The sequence below is a fragment of the Xenopus laevis genome, chromosome 9_10S, assembly GCF_017654675.1.
Source record: "Xenopus laevis strain J_2021 chromosome 9_10S, Xenopus_laevis_v10.1, whole genome shotgun sequence".
Lineage (NCBI taxonomy): Eukaryota > Metazoa > Chordata > Amphibia > Anura > Pipidae > Xenopus > Xenopus laevis.
In genome coordinates this window covers 97,804,596-97,830,897 of record NC_054388.1, presented here as the reverse complement: position 1 = coordinate 97,830,897, position 26,302 = coordinate 97,804,596, and the positions used below count along the sequence as shown (strand labels likewise).

The 26,302-nt window shown below is 37.4% G+C and overlaps 1 protein-coding gene across 1 annotated transcript; it reads right to left on the bottom strand.

Moving 5' to 3' along the window:
• Positions 1 to 521: 521 nt before the first annotated feature.
• LOC121399037 (uromodulin-like) lies at positions 522 to 25,169 on the bottom strand. Its single transcript, XM_041578827.1, has 17 exons — positions 25,073 to 25,169; positions 21,272 to 21,325; positions 18,915 to 19,055; positions 16,847 to 17,106; positions 16,631 to 16,762; positions 14,882 to 15,056; positions 13,309 to 13,446; positions 12,773 to 12,787; positions 11,880 to 12,689; positions 11,641 to 11,769; positions 11,337 to 11,539; positions 9,578 to 9,732; positions 7,984 to 8,229; positions 5,628 to 5,787; positions 5,091 to 5,169; positions 3,352 to 3,402; positions 522 to 780 (listed from the first exon to the last, which is right to left on the bottom strand). Exons 1-17 carry the CDS (start codon positions 25,134 to 25,136, stop codon positions 713 to 715), a joined length of 2,880 nt encoding a protein of 959 aa, XP_041434761.1. The 5' UTR covers positions 25,137 to 25,169; the 3' UTR covers positions 522 to 712.
• Between the last annotated feature and the right edge of the window lie 1,133 nt (positions 25,170 to 26,302).

Sequence of the window (26,302 nt, the reverse complement as noted above, 5' to 3'; positions counted from 1 at the left end):
TTTCGAAGTATTTTCAACTTCGAAATTCGACCCTTGATAAATCTGCCCCTTATATATAGCTTATTTAAGAAAAAAAACATGACACAATATACTGTACCTACAGGCGTTTTTTTCTCCGAAAAAAAGTTGCATACCAACGAGAATCTCATTGTTCCATTCATTTTCATTGAGACTAATAAAACTCAAATGTTTTAATGGACTTGGAAATGAAATATATAATTAAAGCTGTTAAAGACAATTCCTATTGACTTTAACCTTACCAGCGTTTGCTTTTTGATATTTTTCTGGTGACTCTTCATGGTTTTATTATTTATTAAATGACGACTATGTGAGATTCCAAAAAATATTCTCAAGCATATTTGTGTTTGCCGTGTTTTTTCATGAATCGTGAAAAAAAACCACCAACTCGAATTTTGATAAATCGGGCCCTTAGTAATGTAATGGTTTAATGCACTAAATTAGACTTTTCTTCAATATATGTTTGACAGATACTAGAACATTTTAGAAATGCAATCACAACATTGCTCTACTATAACCTTTAATTCTTTAGTATCATTACAGAACCTTCAAAAAATGAAATTGCTTATATGAATGTTTTGCCCCAAACCCAACATATTCTTAACTAGTTTAAAAAGTGACATCCTTCATTATATTCATTGTTTTTAAAGCTCTATCACATGAGAAAATGCAACATTTTTAAGAAAGAAAGCAATCAACAGACAAATATCAGCAAAAGAAAATAGAGAATTAATGTTAAGGAGGTCACTGATGAGACTGCAGCTGGAAAAAAAGAACAAAAAGATGGATTAACAGAATTATATAGTGAATAAAGTACCCCCTTTTGTAAAATATAGGGATATTATAAGTTACCGAGGAGTTTCATGACCATATAAAAACACGAGGCCGAAGGCCGAGTGTTTTTATACAGGTCATGGAACTCCGAGGTAACTTCTAATATCCTCATATTTTACAACTGGGGGTACTTTATTTATTATAATACACAAATTTCAATGAGTCATGTCACAGAAATGACATCAGAACTCACCGTTTATAACTGATGACATCAGAACTCACCGTTTATAAGGATATAATTTACAGGATATTCATGGCTTTTGTGTATTATAGGGATATATTTTTTTTATTCATACTAAAAACTTGTGTCTACTGCTAATAAATTGCCATGCTCTTCTAAACACTGTCTAAAGATAAAAATACAATACAGGTATGGGACCTGTTATCCAGAATGCTCAGGACCTTGGTTTTTTCGGATAAGGGACCTTTCAGTAATTCGGATCTTCTTACCTTAAGTCTACCAGAAAGTCAGGTAAACATTAAATAAACCCAATAGGCTGCTTCTGCTTCAAATAAGGAATAATTATATCTTAATTGGGATCAAGTACAAGGTTCTGTTTTATTATTACAGAGAAAAAGGAAATCATTTTAAAAAATTTGGATTATTTGATTAAAACTGAGTCTATGGGAGACGACCTTTCCATAATTCGGAGCTTTCTCTTTCCGGATAACAGAGACCTTACCTGTACAAATATGGCCTGTATGCTCTGAATATAATACTCTTTTTTAGCGGTAATGTTTATTATGTAGTATAGCATTAATAGTAACTAATAGCAACAGTTTCAATAGTAAGTATAAAATTACAGTAAAGGTGCCCACAGGCTAAAAGGGAAGAAGTAGCTATTGATCTCTTTGGGTTTGCCTGAGAATGGAAGTGAAATATTAGAATTGTTTATAAGTTAAAAACCATACTGGTATTGTTGAAAAAATAATTATCTATATTTAGACTATAATATTCTGAACACAATGTCCCTTGTAAATACATTGTTACCCTATGCGGTTCTTTTTCTAAATATTTTTCTAAAACAAATCTGGCGAACAAGTACAAAATCAAAAACGCAAAAATAGTTTGGAAGAGGGCCTCTTACCAGGGTAACCCCCAGTCCAAGGGTTTCCAAAATTTTTGGGAGAATACAAAAACATGCAGATGTGGTTAGGGATCATCCAGCAGTGAAGCAGTAGCCAAGGTATTTTTATAAAATGAAAAAAAAATGTATTAGGATATATATAAGCCTGACGCGTTTCGTGCCTCATGAGTAAGTGCCCACCTCAGGCACGAAACGTGTCAGGCTTACATAGGTCCTAATAAAGATGTTTTTACTTTTATAAAAATACCTTGCCTACTGCTGTACTGCTGGATAATCTCTTAGCACATCTGAATGTTTTGTAAACAATTTCCAATGTATTATTCTGGCTGTGCTGTAAAGTAATAATAAGAGCCAGACTTACTAAGGTTCGAGTGAATTTTTAAAATTAAAAAAGTTCGAATTTCGAAGTAATTTTTTGGATACTTCGACCATCGAATAGGCTACTAAAAATCGTTCGAATATTCGACCATTCGATAATCGAAGTACTGTCTCTTTAAAAAAAACTTCGACTTCAATACTTGGCCAAATTAAACCTGCCGAAGTGCTATTTTACCCCGTGGGGACCTTCTAGACCAAGTCTTTACACATCCAAGTAAAATCGTTTGATCGTACGCTAAAATCGTTTGAATCGTTCGATTCAAAATTCGGTGAAAAATACTTCGACTTCGATATTCGAAGTCGAAGTATTTCAGTTCGAGGGTCGAAGTATTTATCACTTCGAAATTCGACCCTTGATAAATCTGCCCCATAATGTTAATTAATCTGTCATCAGGATTATGTATAAAGATTTAGTAGAGAATAAATAGATGGATGGATGAATGCTGTGACTTTTACCAAGGCAAGCTAAATACTGCATACGAAATATGCTCTGCATATTTAGTTTTAAGGGGGACTGTCACAAGAGAAAAAACGTTAATATGCTCTAGCCCCATCTTAGACAAAAACAAATTGTTTATGTTAGTTTAATTGTATTGATTGAATTTATTCACTTAAAAGCAGCAGGTATTGTCCCCTGTCATATACATTTTTGTGCCTCCAACAGCCCAGTGCTTTTTATTGGCAACAAGACATCACAACGAGGGATAACCCTTTCTGTTGTCACCTCCCTATAGACTATAAAAGGTTTAGACAATGTGGGGGGACAGGGGTTAGCTGGGGATTCACAATAAGGTGAGGGGGGTCACAAGTAACCTGCGATTTTGCACGTAAGCCGTAACTTGTAAATTAAAGAAAATATGCTATTGTGAAAAGAAAGTAAATGAGTTTAATGAAATATAACATTACTGATTGACTTCTGTGTACTATTTACTTGGAATTCAGGAAAGAGGCCAATCTGGGCAGCGCAATGTGGTGACAGTTCCCCTTTAATAATACTGTTTTACATTTGGTACAACTGTGCAGTAAACCTTACCTCCGTTTGAATTATTGGCCGCAGGTTGCTTTACGGGTTGCATCCCTGCCCCTAAGAAAGGCAATATAGATTGATGTAAGTTTATGCAATTAGTCCCAAACTGAGGCCCTGAATGTCCAATACATTTATACAGGTATAGGAACTATTTTCAGCAATGCTTGGAATCTTGTGTTTTTGTAAAGTGCAGCACCAAGCTGTAAGGCTTTTATAATGACTTTTTCAGCTTAATATGAACTTTTGACTTTTATGAAGACAACAATGTGCCAGAGCCAGGCCAACCCGACAGGGCGCCCTAGGCAACCTGGCCAGCCACGGCGCCGGCTGAGTGTGCTCTTGATTGCGCATGCACGAAAATGCTCTCAAGTGCGCATACGTGAAACTGCGTTTGAGCGCACATGCGTGAAATGGCGTGCGCGCATGCGTAGAAGCGCATTTACGCAAAAAAATCCAGCCGCAGTCGGGGAGAGACGGGACCAGACATGGGGTAGGCGACACAGCAGGCGCCCCCCCAGCTTTGCGCCCTAGACACGTGCCTACTCTGCCTACCCCTAGATCCGGCCCTACACCCTGGGGAATTCTTTCCAGTGCTAGGTGCAGATATCAGCATCAGGGGATGCCAGTCCTGTCCTTTTTGACTTGCCATAAAGCAGGCTTTAAGGGGAGGGCCCCACTGAATCCACCCTTAACATGCTTGCCTGGATGACGTGCAGGTTATTGTACATCGAGTACAGCAGTAAGTGTTGTATTTTACTGGAAAGCAGCACATCAATGAGAGACCTGCAGCCATTCCTAAAGGCATGGCAAAGTGCAAAAAAAATGGGTGATTGTGGCTTTATTGCACTTTGTACACTGTTACTCTTGGTCATCAGCAGAAAACTGCAGCTGCCCGGGGTTATTCCAGGGAGCACCACGGAGTGATCCTCTTCCGGCTTCTTTTTTCTTGGAATTTCCCGGGCAGACGCATGCGCAGTAGAACGAAATAGCCAATTTTTAGTTAAAGATCGCTTTTCGCTCTACTGCGAAGAAAAAAGCCAGAAGAGGATCGCTCCTTGGAGTTCGTTGACATAACCCCGGGCCGGTGCAGTTTTCTGCTGATAGGAGCACCGGCCCGGGGTTTCAGGTAAGTCAATACAATCACTTGGGGGTGCCTAACAAGTGCAAGACGACTTTCCTTCTCCTTTAAAGATGGACAATACATTAATTGAGCACTGTATGTAATATGTGCATTCTGCCTGTACCATGGTTAGGGTTATGTGATTAAACTGCCAATGTTTGCTCAAAATCCATAGCAACCAGTCAGATGTTTGACAGCAAGCAGGTACCCAAGAATTGATAACCCTCTAAGGATAATGATTTTTGCAGAGTTTCATATAGTTAATGACCTAGTAACTTTCTATTTAATATGACAAATATAAATATAACTTTGATAAATGCAGCTCTCTAGTAAAGCAGCCCATGCACATGCTGACTCAGTCACTCCTCATTCAGCAGTTTATTGGTCGATGTATGTAAATACCTCCCAGATTAGTATCTGGCCAGGCATGATGTAGATATATTGGGTGAGTTTAATTGCAGGCCATGAATGTGGTCCCCTCACAATGGACTCCTCCAATAATTCTGAGGCCTACTGGTCACATCAGTCCAATATAACCCACTACCTGGATGGTCATTTAAGACAAGGCTCCTTTTGTTACAATGGCTACCTTATTTACATTTCTGCTTATAAATAAAAATTTTACCTGTGTTATATATGGGACCAAGTGTTAAACTATGCGTCGCATTATTGTTATCTGTAGAAGAGGACTTCACCCTACAGACCTGAAAAGCAATATATGTGTCAGAAATATATGGCATTTTATTATGTACATATAAAAATGTTTCATCTATTTTTCTCTAATGAAATGCAAACAATTGCCATTTCTTGCAAAAGTAAATACTGTTGAAAAGTGTCTTGGGTATCACTAACCTTTGGTATGGTTTTGTTAGAAGGAACTAAACGGTATAGCACTGAACTCGCATTGTGGATGATCAACCTTAAGCATAAGCAATGAGCAGATAATTCACATTAAAGGGAATGTTGTGCTAATTTTAGCTGCAGTTTATGATCATTATGAAACAGTGGGGCTTATTGAGTTTCCAAGAATAAATACACTACACTCTTGGATAAGAGGCATTCTTCCTTTCCTTTCTTTTCTTTTCTTCCTTCCTTTCCTCCCTCAGTGTTATAGGATTGAAGTAAAGCAAATCACAAAAGAAAGATTTTAGTTCCAACTTACAGGAATGCAGATTTCAGTTGATTTATCGCACAAGCGGATCTGACAGTGTAAAAAGATTGTGTTGTAGCCGATGAACTTGAAGAGCTGAACAGAAAATTTACCACTGAGCGATATTCCATTCTCTTCCATAAAAACTGTAGGGTCATTAACATTAGGGCAACTATGGGGAAAAAACATGAAAAGAAATGACATAAGGCACAGTGTACTTGAGAATTATAAAATTACTATCCAGAGCTCTGTTCTACCCGTTTCTAAAAAGCCCAAAAACGTGCAAAAACACAATTAAACTTTCTCCATTGAGCCTGCCTGAAAGCAGTTCCATCAGGAATAGTGATGAGCACATTTGTCCCGTTTGGCCGAAAAAATTGCGAAATTGCGAAAAATTTCGTGAAATGGTGAAAAATTCTTGAAGCACATGGGCGTCAAAAAAATGTTCTCGCAACGAGTCAATGGCCATTTTTTTCTTAAGGCAACTTTTTTGTCCAAATGCATTAAAGTTAATGGGTGGGGGTTTATTTTGTCGCAACAACTTTTTTTGTCGCAGAGAATTCTCCACTGCTTTGCAGAGAAAATTTGCAGATGGCGAAATGCGAAAAAATTCGCCCATCACTAATCAGAAAGTGCTGCCTCTTTCTAAAAACACAGGACCAGGAAAAATGACCTGAAATGAATGCCTACACACCAATATTACTAGTAAAAAATATATATACTTGTTGGTTTAGGAATAAAATATTACATGGTAGAGGGAATTCTTTGCGGTGTCATCAATGTAATTAAAAATAAAAACTACACCAAAAAATCATGACAGTATCCCTTTGATTTAACTGAAAGAAGAGACACAACATTCAACATCAAAAATACCCATTATTTATCCACAGAGTCAGCCAGTCAGTTGCTTAAAAAAACCCTGACTCTTGGGGGCAGATGTATCAAGGGTCGAATTTTGAGGGGTTAAATCCCTCGAAATTCGACTGGGGAATAGAATCGAATAGGGAATTCGGGCGAATTTACGTACTGGCGAATAGTCGAATGGGCGAATATTCGCCCGGCGAATAGTCGCACGATCGAATATTCGTTCGAAGGATTTTCATTCGATCGAATGATCAATCGAATGCCTTTTTATTCGATAAAAAACTTAGAAAAAAAGCCTATGGGACTTTCCCATAGGCTTTTAAAGCAATTTGGTAGGTTTAATCTGGCGAAGTAGGCAGTCGAATGATTTTTAAAAGAGACAGTACTTTGACTATCGAATGGGCAAATAGTCGCAGGTTTTTTCGCTTGATCTATTCGAATCATTCTACTCAGGCGAATTTATGCCAATTCGATAGTCGAGGAGCACAAAAAACTACTCGAAATTCAAGTTTTTTTCCCTCTATTCATTCACCCGGGCTTGGTGAATGTGCCCCTTGATCTCTAGCCCTCCCCGGTGACAATCTGCCTTTTTGATAAAATAACTTTGGCTAAGATTTCAATGCTCTGCCAAGAAATGCCCTATAACCTGGTCAGATCACACACGTATAATCTTTACAATAAACTCCATGCTCCCCCATCAACTTCAGTAGAGGTTAAATTAAACTATACTTCATAAATTGACAGTCAATGCACAGAATGAGAACCATCCAAAAGAATATTTGCCAAATGAACTATGCCACAAATGGGATGCCCACAAAATATTGCCATAAAAGGACATACAATTGTGATACCTGCAGCTACAAAAAACATGTTTATTTTACAGGTATGGGACCTATTATCCAGGATGCTTGGAAACTGAGACTTTCTGGATAAGGAGTCTTTCTGTAATACTTTAAAAAAAATCATTTTATGGGAATGTTTTTGCCACCAATGAGGTTTAAGGGTGCAATACCTGTACTATATTTATCAAGTCAACAGATACTTTAAACAAAATAACTCAGATAAATAGAATCAGCAATACATCAATTTAGAGCATATTTTGAATTATGGATCAAAGAGAAGAACAAAAATAATTTAGATATAAATCAGCCAAACTATGACAAAGGGGATTAATGGCATATGATTAAATAAATCAATACACTATTAATTGAATCATTGTGTGAAAATACATTCACTATTCTTGTTTGTGACTAAAGATTCTGTATCTCATTTATGAACTCACTGCAAATAATAGCCTGTATACCTCTGGATAATATTAGCATTTCTGTCCAGAGTACCCTATTACCTCCAGGATTAACTGCTAAATTTAAGTACATAGTCAGCCATGACCATGAATTATATTGAGAAAAAACTTTTTTGCAATTGTAAATTGTTTGGACAAGTAGCAAGCCCAAAAAAAGAGTAGTTTCTATTCACTGATCATAGTCATAAAATGGATCCGCACTTGTTCTTAATGATGTAATATTTGACCGGGTGCCCACTGTCACTCGTTGGCGTTGCGTAGCAGTCCTTCATTTGTAAGACAAACTGGGGTTCCTTTGTTTCTTCGACCATAACGCCAACATACAACAAGGTTTCTGCACTTATCCATATTTCTGGTCCCATATAGGGCATCGAATAATCCCAGTTTTGGAAAAGAGACATTGTTGCTCTATATGATCCAGTTCCACCGACTGAAATATTAACAGAGCTATAAAAAAAAGACATGTTCTAATTATAAAATGTGAAAAATAAAAATGCAATGTTTCATATTTCAAATTAACAAAGCTGCCAGACATCTAAACACATAATTGGGTATTTACAGTCGAACCTGGAAGGCATGGAGCAAAAAATAAGGATAGCATCTGCGCCAAAATATAGGGCTAATCAATGTCCAATACTACGGTTGAGATCACGGAACTATCCCTGCAGTGTCCTGTGTTAATAAGTGCAGGGAATGTAACTTTAACGCATCAGATGCACTTATCACCCTCACACCAAAATACAGAAAATGACACCAACTGGACTTGGAAAACTCCAATTATGTCCGATTCATAGTGAAGTGCACTCATTTTTATACATGGCCCAAAATTGCACCAAGTGCAACTCCTGCTTGTGACAGCAATTAACACTGGAAGTATAAGGGAAAAAAACACTGCATTATGGGAAAAAACATGGCGATTGCCGTAAAATTGTACTTTACTCAACGCACTTGCAGTCGTAAATGACCCCTTATGTTTTGAGACAGAATTTTAGGTTGTACAGAAGTTTAAAGGAATTGTTCAGTGCAAGAATAAAAACTGGGTAAATAGACTGCCAAATTAAAAATGTTTCTAATATAGTTAATTAGACAAAAATCGAATCGCTAACGGCTGGAGTGACTGGATGTCTAACAGAACAGAAAACAAATATGCTTTTGGGAAAAATATGATTTTGGGAAAAGAAAGTAAATAAGTTTCATAAAATAACATTACTGCTTGGCTTCTGTGTACTGTTTACTTTACTTCCTGCTTTCCAGCTCTCTTGGTTTCCACTGATTGGTTACCAGGCAGTAACCTATCAGTGACTTGAGGGAGAGCCAAATGGGTCATAACTGTTGCTTTCGAATCTGAGCTGCATGTTGAATCTGGGTTCGATTTGAACTGCCAACTTGATTCATGTAATAAATATATATTAATATTAATATTCATTGTTTGAGCCTTCAGGATCCATTATAACAGAAAAACCAAATAAAAAGACTGGCCAAGGATTTAAAAGAAATCCCATCAAAGCCTTGAGGTAACTACATTTTTTATTTAGTAGATTGATTCTATATTTATATAAATTAAATAGACATACTGGGTGATCATTAAAATCTGATCGATTTAGTAACAAATTGTTCCATTTGGCTTTGAATTGTTATTTGTATGAATAAATGTTGATTATTTTGAATGCATGAATTGACAGTGAACGGAAAAAAAATAGGCTTGATGAACAAAAGAGTGCATTTGCAAATAGAGCAATGGAAGAAAGCACCTTGCTCTACAGAACCTATAACCAATTTATTTGTTATTTCGTACCTGAGAACCGGATTTATTGCTGTCCACAGACTGACTTGCATGTTTCGTTCATAAGAGCAAAAGACTTCCAATGCAATCTCGCCCCTTTGAATCATGTCATCAGATTTTGGCGAAACATATACAGTATTTATATATGTAAAATGTGTTGCATTAACCTAACAAAATATAAACAGTGTTAGGTCAATTTTTAAAAAATAAATACTGTTTTTATTTTTATTTCAAATTAAATATATTTCTTAATATGACCCATATAATTTCCCAGCCTGAATAAACTTTAGACACACAAATGCCATAACAGTGTAGTCACCCAGAAAATAAAACAGTCCAGGTATTTTACCTGAAATGTTTTACAAAGAAGTGGTTTTCTAAGACTGGTTGGCATTTCTGATTAAAGAGTGTGTATTTATATTTTCTAAGGCACATGCTTTAAAGGTTTGATCCATAGCTTCACGAAGAATCAGATGAATGTAACACTGGATAAACTAGTAAGGCCATGAACCTCACATAACACATCATGTTGTCAAAACAACTGGATTTCTTTTTATTACGTTGAGTAAAATTCCACATCATAAGTTTTATTGTGTTTTATTGTGTATATTGTAGCTTTTATATTGGATATCACATTGATCTAAAATAGCTGACATGATTAAAATCATAAAAAAAAGCCTATTAAATAAACTGTGAAATTTGGATCTTCCTATCCATTGAACTAGTTTAGTAAATGTGCGGTATGTTATCTGTAGACAGGCAATGGTCTCAATGGGGATAGAGTTTTTGTCAAGGCCTGACAGCTGTAGATGGTTGGAGTCAGGACCAACAAGGAAGCTGCTATGTGGATTCAGCAGATAAAGGTCCATTTTGTGTTACCAAAGAGGTTAAACTGTTCAGAGTCAATTTCCAGGCTAAGGATCAAGAGCAGGTGGCAATCAGCGAGGTCAGGAACGTAGCAAGAGGTCCAGATCCAGGATTCAGTCAACGCAGTAATTAAACGCACCCTGGAGTAGAAACCCTGGCATTGAACCCGGGTCTCTGGTGTCCTTTTATTGTTAATTTTCATGCCAAAATGGGTTATGCTGATGTCATGCACATGGTACAATGATGTCAGTCGGTGGCCATGGGTGCTGCTATCTTGCCCACAAATTGGAGCGCTCTGCAACGGAGTGCTACTGACACATATCCAGAGACCCACATATCCAGAGACCCAAAACAGAGACAGTTTAGTGCACATACAGTTCAGTGCAGCATAACTTGCCCTTGGCCAGTGTATTTAAGGTTTCTCCAAAGATGAAGAAAAAATCCCAAAATACAAAAAATAAAATCTGAAGCTTGCCTTGCGCCAATGTAAAGATGTCTATCACAGGGTGATGGCCTATTGCCCAAGCCTCTAGAAAATCAGAAAAGGCTTTTCTACATACAAGTAAGACCCCTTGATTTTATTTTCATAGGTTTCTTATTTTCCTCTTAGGTCCCCCCACACATAGGGACTAGCCAGCCCTGTGGCTCTCCTCCCCTCTCACATTGAGGAAGAGCTGTCTATCCTTCACACATTCAAAAAAAAGAGCCTGTTGTAGCAGCTCAGCTCTAAGCTGCCAATTTATTACCTGGCTGGGAGGGTAAATAAACCCTGTTTCTCCTAGGCAACCCTCTGCTGCCGAAACAATGCACCTTAAATGCAGACTTCCTTGTACCTTTCTAGGCTGTTCTGCCACAAATCCTATTTCAAGACATTTTAAGCCTTAAAACTGCACATTTTGCTTACCTTAATTTGACCTCCACAGAACCCTCTTTGTGGCACCATGTCAATTTTAACCATTTGTATATCTTCCCTTTCGATATAACCCTTGCAGCCATTATCTCTTAAATGTATAGTTAATGTATCCATTCCCATCTTCTCCAGTAGGCATTTGCTATAGGAGAGCTTCATTAGGCTTGTGCTGCATGTGAGCTCAGGAAGAGGGTAATCTAATAAGAGAGAATGCAATGCACTACAGGTGTATGTATAGTTGATTATAAAATAGTAACGAAATAACTATGCAATGGCTAGTAAAATTGGGAATAAATACCTTCCTGTATGTCACCATATATAACGTCAGAATATTTGCAGTAACAGCCCAAAACTCCATTCTCTTTCCTGCACTCTTCATCATGAGAACAGTATAGAGACGAACAATTTAGGACTTTCTGATTTGGCTCTGTATAAAAAAATAATGATTATAATGATTTAGATTGACCTACATCACAAAGTGACCATATTCACCACCTGAAAAAGGGTGTGGGGGGCGGGAATCACTTCATCACTTACCAACACAATAGGCTGAATTGCATGATGGGGTTCCAGTCAGTTTATACACATAAAAATCTCCTGGACAGGCTTTAATTGAAATAGAAGAATTCCAGTAGCAGCAATCTCCCCAGCTTGAACAAGTTGTGACATTTACTATTCCTTCCTCTTGTGTTGGGTGAGTGCCATTCAGCCATATTGGACTAGATGTGCCACAACTTTGTTCTGCTATACAATATTCAGGAATCTTCTGATCAGTTTTTCCTTGAAAACGATACCAACCACTAAGATAATTATCACAATGAGACCAGTAGTAGTCATAATAGTAATAGCCTGTATGTTTATTATTCAGACTGCGCCATGGATCATCTAGTACCGTATGGTTAGAACATGGATCTAAGCAAGTGTAGTGCCCTATGTATTTATTGCACTCTGTGTTGGGGTCACATGGCGTTCCTTGTTGGCATTCATTGACTTCACAGAAGAAACCATCTCCAAAATATCCATGTGGGCAACTACAACTGTACCAACTCCAATAATTAGTACAAACAGCCAAAGGGTGGCAGTTATTAAGATCTTTACTTGAACATTCATCAATGTCAACACAGCCTTCTTCTGTATATATCATTCCACCATAACATGTGCAGTTATAGGAACCTTCTGTATTCTCGCAATAGCCATTACATCGAGTGAGCCAGTAATCGCCACATTCATTTATATCATAGCACTGAAATCCATCACCTGTAAATCCTTTTTTACATGTACATTCCTGATAGCCACCAAACTCTTCACATGTAGCATTTGGGTGGCAGTCAGAGTCTGAACATTTTCCTGTAAATCAAACAATAATACGTTACCTGCTAATTAACCACTGGCAATACCTTTTAGGTTGTCTTGAATAGCATATTACTTACCTGTCAGTGATGAACCTGAAAAAGCAATATAGATACAGTAAGTATATATAACTTTATGTATCTGTAAGTACAAATATCTAAACTAATCTCTAAACTAAGGCCAGCATTTCTCATCATTATTACAACCTAGAACAAGACATCTAATTGGAGTAAAAAGATTTCTACATAATAAAATGCAAAAAAGCATTCTCTAACAGTGCCAAATTACTATATTTTTGACTAGTTCAGCATCAGATTGGAAGATGGTGACCAAAGAAATTACTGATGAAACCATCATTTTTTTTTTTGGTATAAAATTTCCTGGACTGTTCTTTGAGATGATTTGACCAAGACCCAAGATCCCATTAGATAGTTTTTATTGATGTACAACCCAAAGTATTGCTCTACAACAATAATTCTTCCACCAAATATTGCCTAACCATTAATTCATAGTCCAATGGCTCATTGGTCCAACTATAGGAGTTAGTTATTTTAATGGGAGAAAACTTACCAGCAAAGCTCAAATCCATAGCAGAAATTGTGGGGTCACAACTTACCAGTAAAGCCCAAAACCATAGCATAAATGAATCCTTTGCAATTGAGATTTAAAGTCCATTGTCCCAACACAGGATGCTTCACTAGGTAAGAATGTCCTGAAGAGTATGACAGACTTTGTACAAAATCTGCATCATTCCCTATGAACAAAGCAGAAATACTTTTTTTTGTTTAATAGATGTAGATTGAACAATCCCTCTTCAAGAATAAGATAAATAAATTTAACAAAACTCTGTTTGTTGGAACCATAACAGTGCAAATTAATAATCACCTTTGGTGGTCAATAAGTCCCTCCTGATGAAATCCAAGTTCAGAAGTCACTTATTCAATAGTACTATTGCACAGCTGTAGGTTAAGCATCTCTCCCATTTCCAATGATGGGCCAGATTCAATTCAGTGAGAAAAAGGTTTAGTGATGGGCCAATAAATTCGGCAGGCATGAATTCTCTGTGAATTTCCGAATCGGGCATGTCAAAAAAAATTCATAGTCATGCGCATAAAAGTTGTCGGGCATCAAAATTATTGACTTGAATGCATTTGGACATAATAGGCGTGCATATAAAAATTTACATTGTCAAAATAATTTTTACGCCCATTGACTTCAATGCATTTTTCGCCGTATTGTGAATTTCATAGGAAAAATGATCACGTGAAATGTAATAAGATTCAATTTGGAATGCAATTCATTTCAGAAAAACTTATCTCACTGTTTATCACATGAAAACTCTATTTTAGTCTATGGGGAAAAAACTGGATGTGAATTCGGAGAAAAATTTGTTCTCCTCTAACTGAATTTCAGCCATGACTTTTCACGTGATAAACCAAGAGATAACTTTTTCTCACCCAACTGAATCTGGCCCTATGTATTAGCTATATTGGTTATTTGTTTAGGGAAAATAAAATAACTGGATAAAAACTGGTTCCTTCTCATAAAATACATGATACGAGGGCCTAACAGCACCGCTTGGGCCAGTTTCAGTTTAGTGAAAAAAAGTTATCTCATGATTTATCCCATGAAAGCTCATGGACAAGATTGGAGAGAAAAACTTTTTTCCAAAATCAGTTCCAGTATTTTTACTTTAGACTTCAATAGAGTTGTCACGGGATAAACAGTGAGATGAGTTTTTCTGTATAGAATTGCATCCCAAATTGCTTGTCATTCGTGACTTTTCACGTGAACCATGAACTAACTTTTCTTTCTCACTGAATTGAATCTGGTCCCTTGTGTCAAAATAGACTCAGAAAATAGATGATGTGTGGCCCAGCAGCAGATGATGTGTGATACTATCCTGGACCTTGGTCTTTTCCTAACCCATGCACCTCGCTGCCCAGGTCCTGCCCTATTCAATGACCATGTGATTTCCTGACCTCAGCCTATCATCTATGTACCCTGCATAGGTCCTGGGCATCTCACTGGTTCTCTTGCTACTCTGCCACTTCAATATTGGTGTGTTACACTATCAGTGTGTTCATTTGTATGAAGGGACTATAAAGAGTGTCAGAATGTTGCCCTCCCTGCCAGGTAATACATTTTCAGTGATGATGAAATAAAAAAGAATATGTTGGGATACTCACCATTAGGATCAATCAGAGTAATATTGACATCCCCACTAGTATAAACCAGCAGATGAGTTAGGGCAGTTGTGTTGAATGTCTCTTTGATCTCACCAGACGCATTTACATTTATATTCAGAATGCGCACTGAAGCATTTACTGGTTTTGTAAGAAATAGATCCAAGCCATGGATTGCCTGCAGATCAACATGATTGTAAAGAACATTATTGAGTCTGATAATTATATCAAGCTAAATCTTATTAAAAAATTTTAGGGGCTTTTTGACACCAAAAAAAGGAAAAAAATAAAGGATTTATTATGTGACTAAACTGCGACAATTACAAATACAAAATACTCCAGCTAAAACCTTTAGAAAATAGGTAAAAGCCAATGGCAGATGTTCCTTTTACAACTGGAAGAACATTCTTCGATTCGTGGTTTTAAAGGGTTTTCTGAAGTTTTTGATGCTGAAATTTGTTTGACAATATGAGAAAGTTGCAAATATTGTGCAACAACATGAATTTGCACTTTAAGTAGATGGGTCAATACTTGACACAAAAGAGAGTTAGATAAGTGGAGCAGTGCTACAGGCATTTGCCTCATAAGTGCCAAAAATTGTGGGGAAAGTGGAAGGCCTTTAAACAATGTTGTGGTGTAGTAAACAGGATAGAATTAGGGTATGCAATACCATATTATTGATTGCTTGCACATGTAGAGATCCTGAGAATTTATTAGAATTTATACAGGCAGTATTAGCTGTTTAGATGCCCTAGAGGGTCATTTGTTTAACCAGGTGGTGATTTCTTCTCCCTGTTGGTTGTGTAATTTAAAATTACTTAACGAATGTCCAGTAGGTGGTAGTATCTTCTGCTATAAAAGGGTAACGCACTATTTGCTTGGGGGTCTTTCCTGGGACCTCATTGAGAGGTTGATACAGGCCCAGGGGTTCCAGTTTGGGGTCAACTTAGATAAGGCTTAATTAGTGTCACAGTTAAAGTTACAGTGGCTCTAGGAGCATAAGGGAGACAGCCTTTCTTTCCGACAAGGAGGAACAAAGGGGTTAGAAGTGAACCCTGTGGTGTGTAAACCACTAGTACAGCGATTTTCAATGGGTGAGTTTAGGACTAGATAGAAGATACAAGACCCCAAAGTGAGGATCACAGAAAATAATGAATTACTCTTATGGATGAATCTTCCTGATTCATGTAACTCATTGTTCAATGTCTGGGAAGGAATGTTATAACTTGAACCTGAAATACCTCACAGAAGCGACTGTCGATGATTATTATTAAGTTGTTTAATGTTAGTAAATAAGTTCACTTCTGCAATAAATTTCTGTAATCTGCATCATTTGCTCAATGCTGGGAGGTTGGATCTGCCAAGTGATCTCCTTGTGGGGCTATTGGCTGGGAATCCCGCTTGTACAACACAGAATCAGAAGGTAAAACAAAGGTGCCTGGAGTTGCAGGGAGTTCCCGGCCACCAGGGGTCAGTGGTATCAGGCACACACTATAAACTTTACTGTTATAGCACACCCACGGGTGAATTAAACACAGTTTGCATTGGGGGATTAAAAAAAAACCCAAGTGTCTAGGAAAAAGGGTCTCTAAATGTTAATTAACTGGATTTCTGATATTATACCTACTTTGGTGTATGAATAGAAGGAACAATGACCTTCAATACAAATAGGTTCTTTACATTTAAAATCCATCCACAAATTTGAGAAAATGAAAAAAGATTTTTAACTGAAATGTAACGTAACATACTTACCCCCCAAATGTTATAGAGGTTAATGCTTGAAACATGCCCATAACTGCGAGAAGCAATATCTTGAAGCAAACTGTTCTGAAAACCTTTTGGAGGTTCATACCCATACATATACCAATACACCATGAAGAACACCTGAAGAGAGTTGTAATACAGCATTTCATATTCTTTCCAAATGCCAAATACTACAATTTCCGATATGAATTTTTAACTAGTTACCTGTGACTGCTTTGTCTCAAGTAGACTATAAATGTCATTTAATAGTGCAGTGTCATTTGCATCAGAAATTGTGCCATCAGTTAAAACCAGAACAAATGAACCTGGAGGAGAGATGAGCAATGCTTCCTTCAGCCCGTACAGTAAGGATTGGTTGCAGTAATTCACTGGGTTATACATGTAATAAGCACAAGGAGAATATTCAGAGTATGATATCTGGCCAATGAAATCTTCTTTGGAGTGTGTAATATATTCAGAAATCTCTAAAAAAAAAAACAGAGGAAAACAAATAAAGATTAGATATTACTATACGTTTCCTTGCCAAAAACTAAACAAGGTCCTTTACTGCCTACAAGTTGGGGAAATTGAAAAAATTCTAACCACATATTGAGCCATTATAAGTGTAGATCTTATTTAAGACCTCATGTAGGAGACAACCCTCTATACCCTTGGAAGAGTGTTTTTAGGCATAGCCCTTAAAGGAGAAGGAAACCCCCTGGGCGCCCCCTCCCTCCTCCCCCCTGGCCTACTTGTCCCCCTGGGCAAATGCCCCTAACTTGTTACTCACCCCTCTGCGCAGGCACTGTCCACAGAGTTCACAGTCGCCATCTTCTCCCATGTGCGTCTTCTTCCTGCTTTGACCGGCGTCTTCTGGCGCATGCGCAGTAGGAACAGTTACCGGTACGGATCTACTGTGCATGCGCCGAATGTCACAAAGTTTTCCGATTTCACTTCGTGACATTCGGCTCATGCGCAGTAGATCCGTACCGGTAACTGTTCCTACTGCGCATGCGCCAGAAGACGCCGGTCAAAGCAGGAAGAAGACGCGCGTGGGAGAAGATGGCGACTGTGAACTCCATGGACAGGACCTGCGCAGAGGGGTGAGTAACAAGTTAGGGGCATTTGCCCAGGAGGACCAGTAGGCCAGGGGGGAGGAGGGAGGGGGCAACACAGGGGAGGGGTTTTGCGCCCAGGGGCTTTCCTTCCCCTTTAAAAAAATGAGTTGCCATTCAATGTGTGCACTAGTGATGTGCAGGTTGACCTGAAATCTGCATTGACCAGTGGTCGGACCAGAGTTTGGGCAGGCTAGGGTTGTGTGAGGGTCAGACTGGGAAAGTACACTTCTCCTTAGCTCCTGTAGATGTCTTGCCTTTGAACCAAAGGTACATACAGAGTGCGAAGACGTGGGTACGGTTGGTTGCAGGTCCTACAGTGATTTTGTGGGTCTGGATTGGGTGCGGGTTGAGTTTATCCTGACCTGCACATAACTAGTGTGCACCAGAATGTTAGATCATTTTTAACCAGTTACAATCCCTCCTATGCACTGCTCTTAAGTTAAAAATGCAAGAGGCACGAAATACAGTATATAGATATATGCAAGTTGCTTATATCTCAAGGGCATGCGTGGACCTAACTTAAGGGCATGGCAGTCTAGAATAAGTACAATATCAATTCATTCAAGTTGCTGCATACGATGGGGAGAGTGTTACTATTAGAGGCACATTTATCAAATTCGTGTGAGTTTTTTTTAAAACTCCCATAAACTCGAAATTTGTCTGGTCGAAATATATTTCTTAAATCTAATTTTTTTTAACTCGGATGAATTTAAATGACCAAAAAACTGGAACTTCGAATCGAATTCGATCAAACTCAATTCGTTTTTTATCTAAAAAAAAACTAGAATGTCAGGAAGGCTGCAAACATCTCCAAATTTATCCCTGCGACTCTCCCATTGACTTAAACAGTAATTTGGCAGGTTTTAGGCAGCGAATAGTTTAATTCTTAAAGGGCCAGACTATGATAAATCTTGAAAATCAAATATTTTTTTTTTAAAAAAGTCAATCAAATTTGGATAACTCCCTAGTCGAATTTGACAGTTTTGACCATAAAAAAAATTTGAAAATTAGAAATTTCTATTCAACCCTTGATAGATCTGCCCCTTTTTGTCAGTTAATGTTTCCACTGCTTTACATGTTGGAAAACCCAAACATTTTAGTCAGATTCCATATAGGCCCATGCTTAAGGACAGCAGCCATGAAAGTGACCATAAACCATGAAAATGGACTCTTACCTGTGTTTTTAATTGTCACTGATGTATATTGTTTAATTCCACAAGGAAATCTGTTTGCTATTCGATTTAAAAGTCTCTCTGTTGAATAACTATAAGTCCAGTAATCTAAGTAGTCCTTTACCAGTGTGAACGATGTAAGCTCTGCAACATAAAATGAGAATGTTATGCTATTATTGGATTGCTTGCATAAAGTAGAATATGCGATAATTGCAGCAAATTAAAAATAATGTTAAAAAAAATGAATTAAGAAATAGAGTCCCAATGCATTTCTGTAGCAGCAACAGTTTGGTGCAAGTGTTGGCCTGACAGCAGGGGTGATGCACATTATGCTAAATTAATAAAAAAAATAAAAGCTTAAGTCATAAAATATTATATTGGCAAATAAAAATGGTAACCCAGTCCTTGCATCAAACATCTTTCAGCTGGATGGATCTTCATTAGTAGTATAAAACTTTTGGGACTGAAACACTTGTGAGGCAACAGAAATATACTTCTGCATTGTGTGCATTTATTTGAGTGTGAGTGATAAGAGCATTAACTGTAGGAAAACAAACAGATCACATGACGGGGCAGCGTCAATCTGACTGGCCCCTCCCAAGAACACCAAGATTCCCCCCCCCCCTTTCCTTAAATAAGAAACCAACCATGTGTGATATCTTGGGTGAAAAGGCTGCAGCTTATTTATTAAATCACATAAATAACGACCAACATAAACCAAAACCGTTGAGTGTAGGGCAATGTACAACCACATTTATAAATAATATTTAACTGTTAATTTTCCTAACATTTAATAGCTGCTGAAGTCTGCCGAAAATTGTACCCAAGAGTGAGGAGCCCACCTGCTTTCCTTCCTAGGAGCAGCTTTTCTCTGTAACTCACACCCCTTCCTTCACTTACACCCTACGCTTGTTACCACTATCACCAGCTCGACCCCCAGGGGATTCCCTCCTGCTGCAACAATAAGCTAACAATTCCCCCTTACCCAGCTACAGTGTTTTTTTCTGGGGAGGGTGTGCAGGAGTTGTTCAAGGTAAAAAAGAATTCTCCCTTCACTTCCTTCCTCTTTTAAACCCTCATGTCTCCACCCATCCCAATAGTAACCGAGGAACTATACCCCCATAATCCCCAACCTCCTCTTCCATTTCCCTCATTCCCAGCCCTGTCATGGCCCTGTTGTTCCCAATTCTTGGCTCACTCCCCCGAGCATTCAGAACTTTCATAATACACAAATACATGGAATCTGAACAATTAAATGTCACACAAAGTATTACTGCACTTCTGAAATAAGTATATCGAAAACAAGATTGTAAACAAGTTATTATGTAACGTGACCATTGCTGCTATGATTACTGTGTCCAATTGAAGGACACATTGCACCAGACTGGTTTTGGTTAATTAAAGCTGTAAAATTACATGAGATCCGAGCAGATTTACCATTAACATTATGTAAAATATAAAGCAGAAATATGCAAGAGGGGGAAGGGTGGTAAAAAATAAAGGGGTGTTCTGTATCAACTAAAATCTTGATTCTAATTGCAGATACAATCTGTGTAAAATTCTGGCTCTTCTTTCCCCAATTTAAGCAAAAAATTTCTATACATAAAAGACTTCTAAGATGATTAAAGGAACATAACCCCAAAAAACAGCCATTTGAGGCACAGGTTACATAGCAGATAACAGGTGCATTCTGTAGAATTCCATTGTATTCTATTATAGTGTGTATCTGTTATCTGCTAAGTAACCTGTACATTTTCTCAGCAGCCTATTTATATATTTATAATAATAGTCATTTTAAAGCAAACACATGGGGGCATATTTATCAAGGGTCGAATTTTGAATTGAAAAACTTCGAACAAATTCAAAAAGACCAACCAAAATTAAGTCAAAGTTTTTTTTTAGGTTTGTTTTTGGCCGAATTTGAATCGTACGAATCGATGGTATAGCACATCCGATCAAATTCGATTCAAAGTTTTTCCAAAAAAGTCCACTAATTGACTCCAAATAGGTTCGATGAGGTCCCCCATAGTCTAAAACAGCAATTCGGCAGAGACAGTGCATAATAAATGTCGATATTTAAATTTTCATTTTTTTCTTCAAATTCAAATCAAATTTGGACTATTCCCTAGTTGAAGTACAAAAAAATAGCTTGAAATTCGCATTTTTTTTCATCTCGACCTTTGATAAATCTGCCCCATAACTTGTACCAATGCATGGCAACATTACATTTTTTATATTTTAATTACTTTTAAACACTTTTATTTTAAGGTGTTACAGTTTCTTTAAAAATACAAAACAGAGGCATCCTATACTTTATCAGTCAAAGTAATTTTATAGCTTGAAATGTTGCTATATAGTACCTTTCACTCGGCATGCAGGCCCTCCAGTAACTGAAGAGTTATAAGGTCCATCCGCTGTAAAAAATTAGAAGATATTTAATAAAATAATGTTGGACTTTAAACTTGAAGACTTTTTACCTTAATTGTGCGGAAGTAGTTACAGTATATGTATGTATATATGGAACACAACCTTCTACCTTTACTACTTAATTGTCCTGTGTAGCTGATTTTATATGAAAACACCTATTATTGTGTAAATAATGCTTTTGAAGTTGATAATTTTGGTGCACCAGAGTCAGTTTACAAAGGAACATCACCTTATATTGTATTCTAGGTACAAAGGGAAGTGAAATACAAAACGTTGGTTTCTTGTTCTCCTGCATATTTCCTGACAAAAACAGAAAACAAAAGAAAAGAAACCTAAGATAAAACCACACGGCTGTCTGATATTCAAATTCTAATCTGAAAAGTTGCCTGAGGCTTGTAAACGTTGTCCTATACCAAAAATGGCAGGCGTTAGTGAGTAAAGTAAATGTTCATGTAATTATTTTATACATTTTAACAATGTAAACAATTTCAAATCTAATAAAAACCTCATAAGTCATTGTTTGTCAACTTTATGCAGCCCAAAATTAAATGAACATTCTTAAAGGAAAACTAAACCCTAAAAATGAATATGGTTAACAATGCCATATTTGATATACTGAACTTATTGCACCAGCCTAAAGTTTCAGCTTGTCAATAGCAGCAATGATCCAGGACTTCAAACTTGTCACAGGGGGTCACCATCTTGGAAAGTGTCTGTGACACTCACATGCTCAGTGGGATCTGAGCAGCTGTTGAGAAGCTAAGCTTAGGGGTCATAGCAAACAAGAAGTCAGGTTATTTTCCAATTGGAAATTACCACATCTGGACACACAGATAATGCTCAAACTCAGAAGATAAGGTGTATTAAAGAGATGCACCAATACTGCAGATTTGCAAAAGCAGCAATCAACAGGTCCGGACAAAGGATCCCCCGTCATTAGTACATTGATTTTTATACCCTGATACAAACATTATTATCAACAAACATCTCCAAGGATGAAACAATTTATCAACAGATTCCGAAAGGAAGAAAAAACAAGCAATGTTTTTTCTTATAAGTAAAACAAAAATCATTGTCAGCTTGACCTGACTGTTTTAAGCCTGTTGTTCTATTCTTGATCTTAACATTCCCCCTTTGGAGATGAATATCCCCATACTACCTTTATTTGGATAAGTCAGGAGGAGTAACAGGTCTTGATTGGATTATGATAACTTCTAGCTCATGGGGAAGATTATTCCCAACTGGTGAATGGAACGGGGATTCATACACTATTGTTACTAACTGTCCCGCTGTAAAGTAGACTGATTCACAGACTACTATGAAAGAAAACGATTGTAAAACTTAAGTGGAAGCGACTATTGCTCGCAGCATCAAATCATGTAAGGGGAATTATGTAACGCTGACCCCCAACATAAAGAGGTCGATCACACCAGCTCTTAAAAAAATTTAATTTTGTTTATTTTCTTACACGATCCTGTCAGGCAGACACAATACTTAACAGACTTTCCAATAGTCGCTTCCACTTAAGTTTTACAATCGTTTTCTTTCATAGTAGTCTGTGAATTACTATTCAGCAATTAGAATAGGGTTTTTTTACTCACAACATGTTGGTCCTCATTGGCCTGGCTCGGTGATCCGGTGCACCACTACACCCCTTCACCACTCCACCAGTCCCCCGCTTCGATCATCCGGCACTCGACCAGTGCCCCTTGACCACTCCGGCGGCTACCAGCCACCTTGACTTGAAGTCTTCTACTTCCTCCCTCTCTTGCCTAACAACCTCACCACTGTTACCCTAATTTGGGAATTATTCCCCGGATCCTAATCCGACTATGCTCCTTGTTGGGGCAAAAGACTACCCTTTCTTTCTCCCAACCTCTGACACATAATGCCAGCTGTTACTGAAACTTCCTATCTAATTAACCTGATTCCGGGCCAGTGTTCTTCTTCTCAGTGAAGCTCTTGCATGACCTCACCTCCTCCCATAAAAAGTCTTTAAAGGGGTACTGTCATGGGGAAAAAAATTTTTTCCAAAATAAATCAGGTAATAGTGCTGCTCCAGCAGAATTCTGCACTGAAATCCATTTTTCAAAATAGCAAACAGATTTTTTTTTATTCAATTTTGAAATCTGACATGGGGCTAGACATATTGTCAATTTCCCAGCTGCCCCAAGTCATGTGACTTGTGCTCTGATAAACTTCAATCACTCTTTACTGCTGTACTGCAAGTTGGAGTGATATCACCCCCTCCCTTTTTTCCTCGAGCAGCCAAATAAAAGAACAATGGGAAGGTAACCAGATGGCAGCTCCCTAACACAAGATAACAGCTGCCTGGTAGATCTAAGAACAACACTCAATAGTAAAAACCCATGTCCCACTGAGACACATTCAGTTACATTGAGAAGGAAAAACAGCAGCCTGCCAGAAAGCATTTCTCTCCTAAAGTGCAGTCACAAGTCACATGACCAGGGGCAGCTGGGAAATTGACAAAATGTCTAGCGCCATGTCAGATTTCAAAATTGGATATAAAAAAATCTGTTTGCTCTTTTGAGAAATGGATTTCAGTGCAGAATTCTGCTGGAGCAGCACTATTAACTGATTCATTTTGAAAAAAAAATTTCTTTCCCATGACAGTATCCCTTTAACTATGGGTGTAGCTGCCCTTTTATACCTATTTAGGGAAACTCCCTCTAGTGGTAGAAAAACAAAACTACTTCTAACTATAATACTATACTGCCACCTGGTGGCCTTTTTTTTCAAATAACCATTAACACAGTTTTACATACAAACTCTCATTAACATCACATAATTCAAAAACAACATTTTAACTCTTTCACCCACCCACAAGTCACTCTCTCATACACTCAATAAAAATGTAAATGAAAAAAATTAGGTATTTTGAATTATTCTAAGATTCCAAGATTTTATTCATTTGTATTTTATATATTCAATTAAAAAAAAAAAATAAGGCAAAATTGGTGCTTTTTTATTCTTGGTAGAAAAATCACAAAAACACAAAATGTCATAAATAACCTTTAACCTTTTTTGCTTTAAAAATAAATCTTAAAAATTAGGGGGCAGATGTATGAAGGGTCGAATATCGAGGGTTAATTAACCCTCGATATTCGACTAGGAACTAAAATCGTTCGACTTCGAATATCGAAGCGCAAATCCTGCGATCGAACGATCGAAGGATTATTCCTTCGATCGAACGATTAAATCCTTCGAATCGAACGATTCAAAGGATTTTAATACAACGATCGAAGGAATATCCTTCGATCAAAAAATCTCAGGCAAGCCTATGGGGACCTTCCCCATAGGCTAACATTGACTTCGGTAGCTTTTAGCTGCCGAAGTAGGGGGTCGAAGTTTTTCTAAAAGAGACAGTACTTCGACTATCGAATGGTCGAATAGTCGAACGATTTTTAGTTCGAATCGTTCGATTCGAAGTCGTAGTCGAAGGTCGAAGTAGCCCATTCGATGGTCGAAGTAGCCCAAAAAACACTTCGAAATTCGAAGTTTTTTTAAATCGAATCCTTCACTCGAGCTTTGTAAATGTGCCCCTAGGTGTTTGAAATGGACAACAATTTTGCAGCAGATTCCTATAAGAATGCTTGAAGATAGATGGTGAAGATAGCCACCAATCTAGCATGGATGGGTATTCACTCACCCAAGACTACATATGTATAAAAACTGCTATTTAAAGTCATTATAGCTATATATACATTACTTACTCCATTGGGATGTAGCCTGCTGAGCAACTAGGATTGCAACCAGAAGGTGGAAGAGGTATATCATTTTAAAACAATTGGATCAGCTATCAACAATCACCTGTACCTGTAAAGGAAGCAAAGTCAAAACATGTGTTTCTTGGTCAATTTCATCTTACTTAAATCTCAAAATAACTTGCAAATTTTAATTTATAGATTAGGATCATCTATATTATTATATTATATAATAATATATTAAAATAATAATCTTTAGGATAATTTGCTTTTAAATAATTAGACCTTTTTTTAAATTTTATTTAGCTAGCGCTGTGGACATGTTCTGTCAGTGAAAACATGAAGGGGCAGATTTATCAAGGGTTGAAGTGAATTAGAGGGAATTTTCGAAGTAAAAATTCAAAGTATTTTTTTGAATACTTTGACCATCGAATAGGATACTACAACTTTGACTTTGATTCGAAGTAAAATAGTTCAAATATTCGACGATTCGATAATCAAAGTTCTCTTTAAAAAAACTTCGACTTCAATACTTCGCCAAATTAAACCTGCCGAAGTGCTATGTTAGCCTATGTAGACCTTCTAGAGCATTTTTCTACGTTTTTTGAAGTCGAAGAAAAATCGTTTGATCGATGGATGAAGTCCTTCTCGAACTAACTTACTTTGACCGCAAAATGGTCAAATTAGGTGAAAAAAACTTTGACTTCGATTTTCAAAGGCAAAGTAAAGCCATTCGAGTGTCGAATTTCAAACTATATATCACTTCGAAATTCGACCCTTGACAAATCTGCCCCGAAATGTTTAACCCATCAAAAATTGAGATTGGACTTTCGGTGGTCCATCCGATAAAAAACATGAACAACTATAACAATGCCCAGGAAATCTTTCAGAAGAAATCTCAGCAGATTCACTTTATGAATTGTTTTGATCCACCCTAATGAACCCCAAGCAGTTCATTCATCTTTTATTAGCAGCATGATAAATCTCAGAAGAAGATGAATATTACAGAAATTTTAAGGCTAGGTAATCCTCATCTTCAATTGTGTATGAAGGTTTAAACTGATCACACGCCACCTATCCCTGAGGATGACATCATTTAACAATATTATTAGTATGTATGCAGGACAAATAGTATTCCTAGAACAGTAAGAATGCATACATTCACTAACTGCACTACCTAGAGAAAATCAAAAAGACCTTCCCAGTACTCTAAGGGGCACATTTACTAAGGGTCAAATT

Coding starts and splice junctions, on each gene's coding strand:
- LOC121399037 (XM_041578827.1), bottom strand. CDS start 25,136: ATGATATACCTCTTCCACCTTCTGGTTGCAATCCTAGTTGCTCAGCAG. Junction 17,107..18,914: donor AGTGACAATTAAAAACACAG/GTAAGAGTCCAT, acceptor TTTTTTTTTTAG/AGATTTCTGAATATATTACA. Junction 3,403..5,090: donor TGGTCCCATATATAACACAG/GTAAAATTTTTA, acceptor TGCCTTTCTTAG/GGGCAGGGATGCAACCCGTA.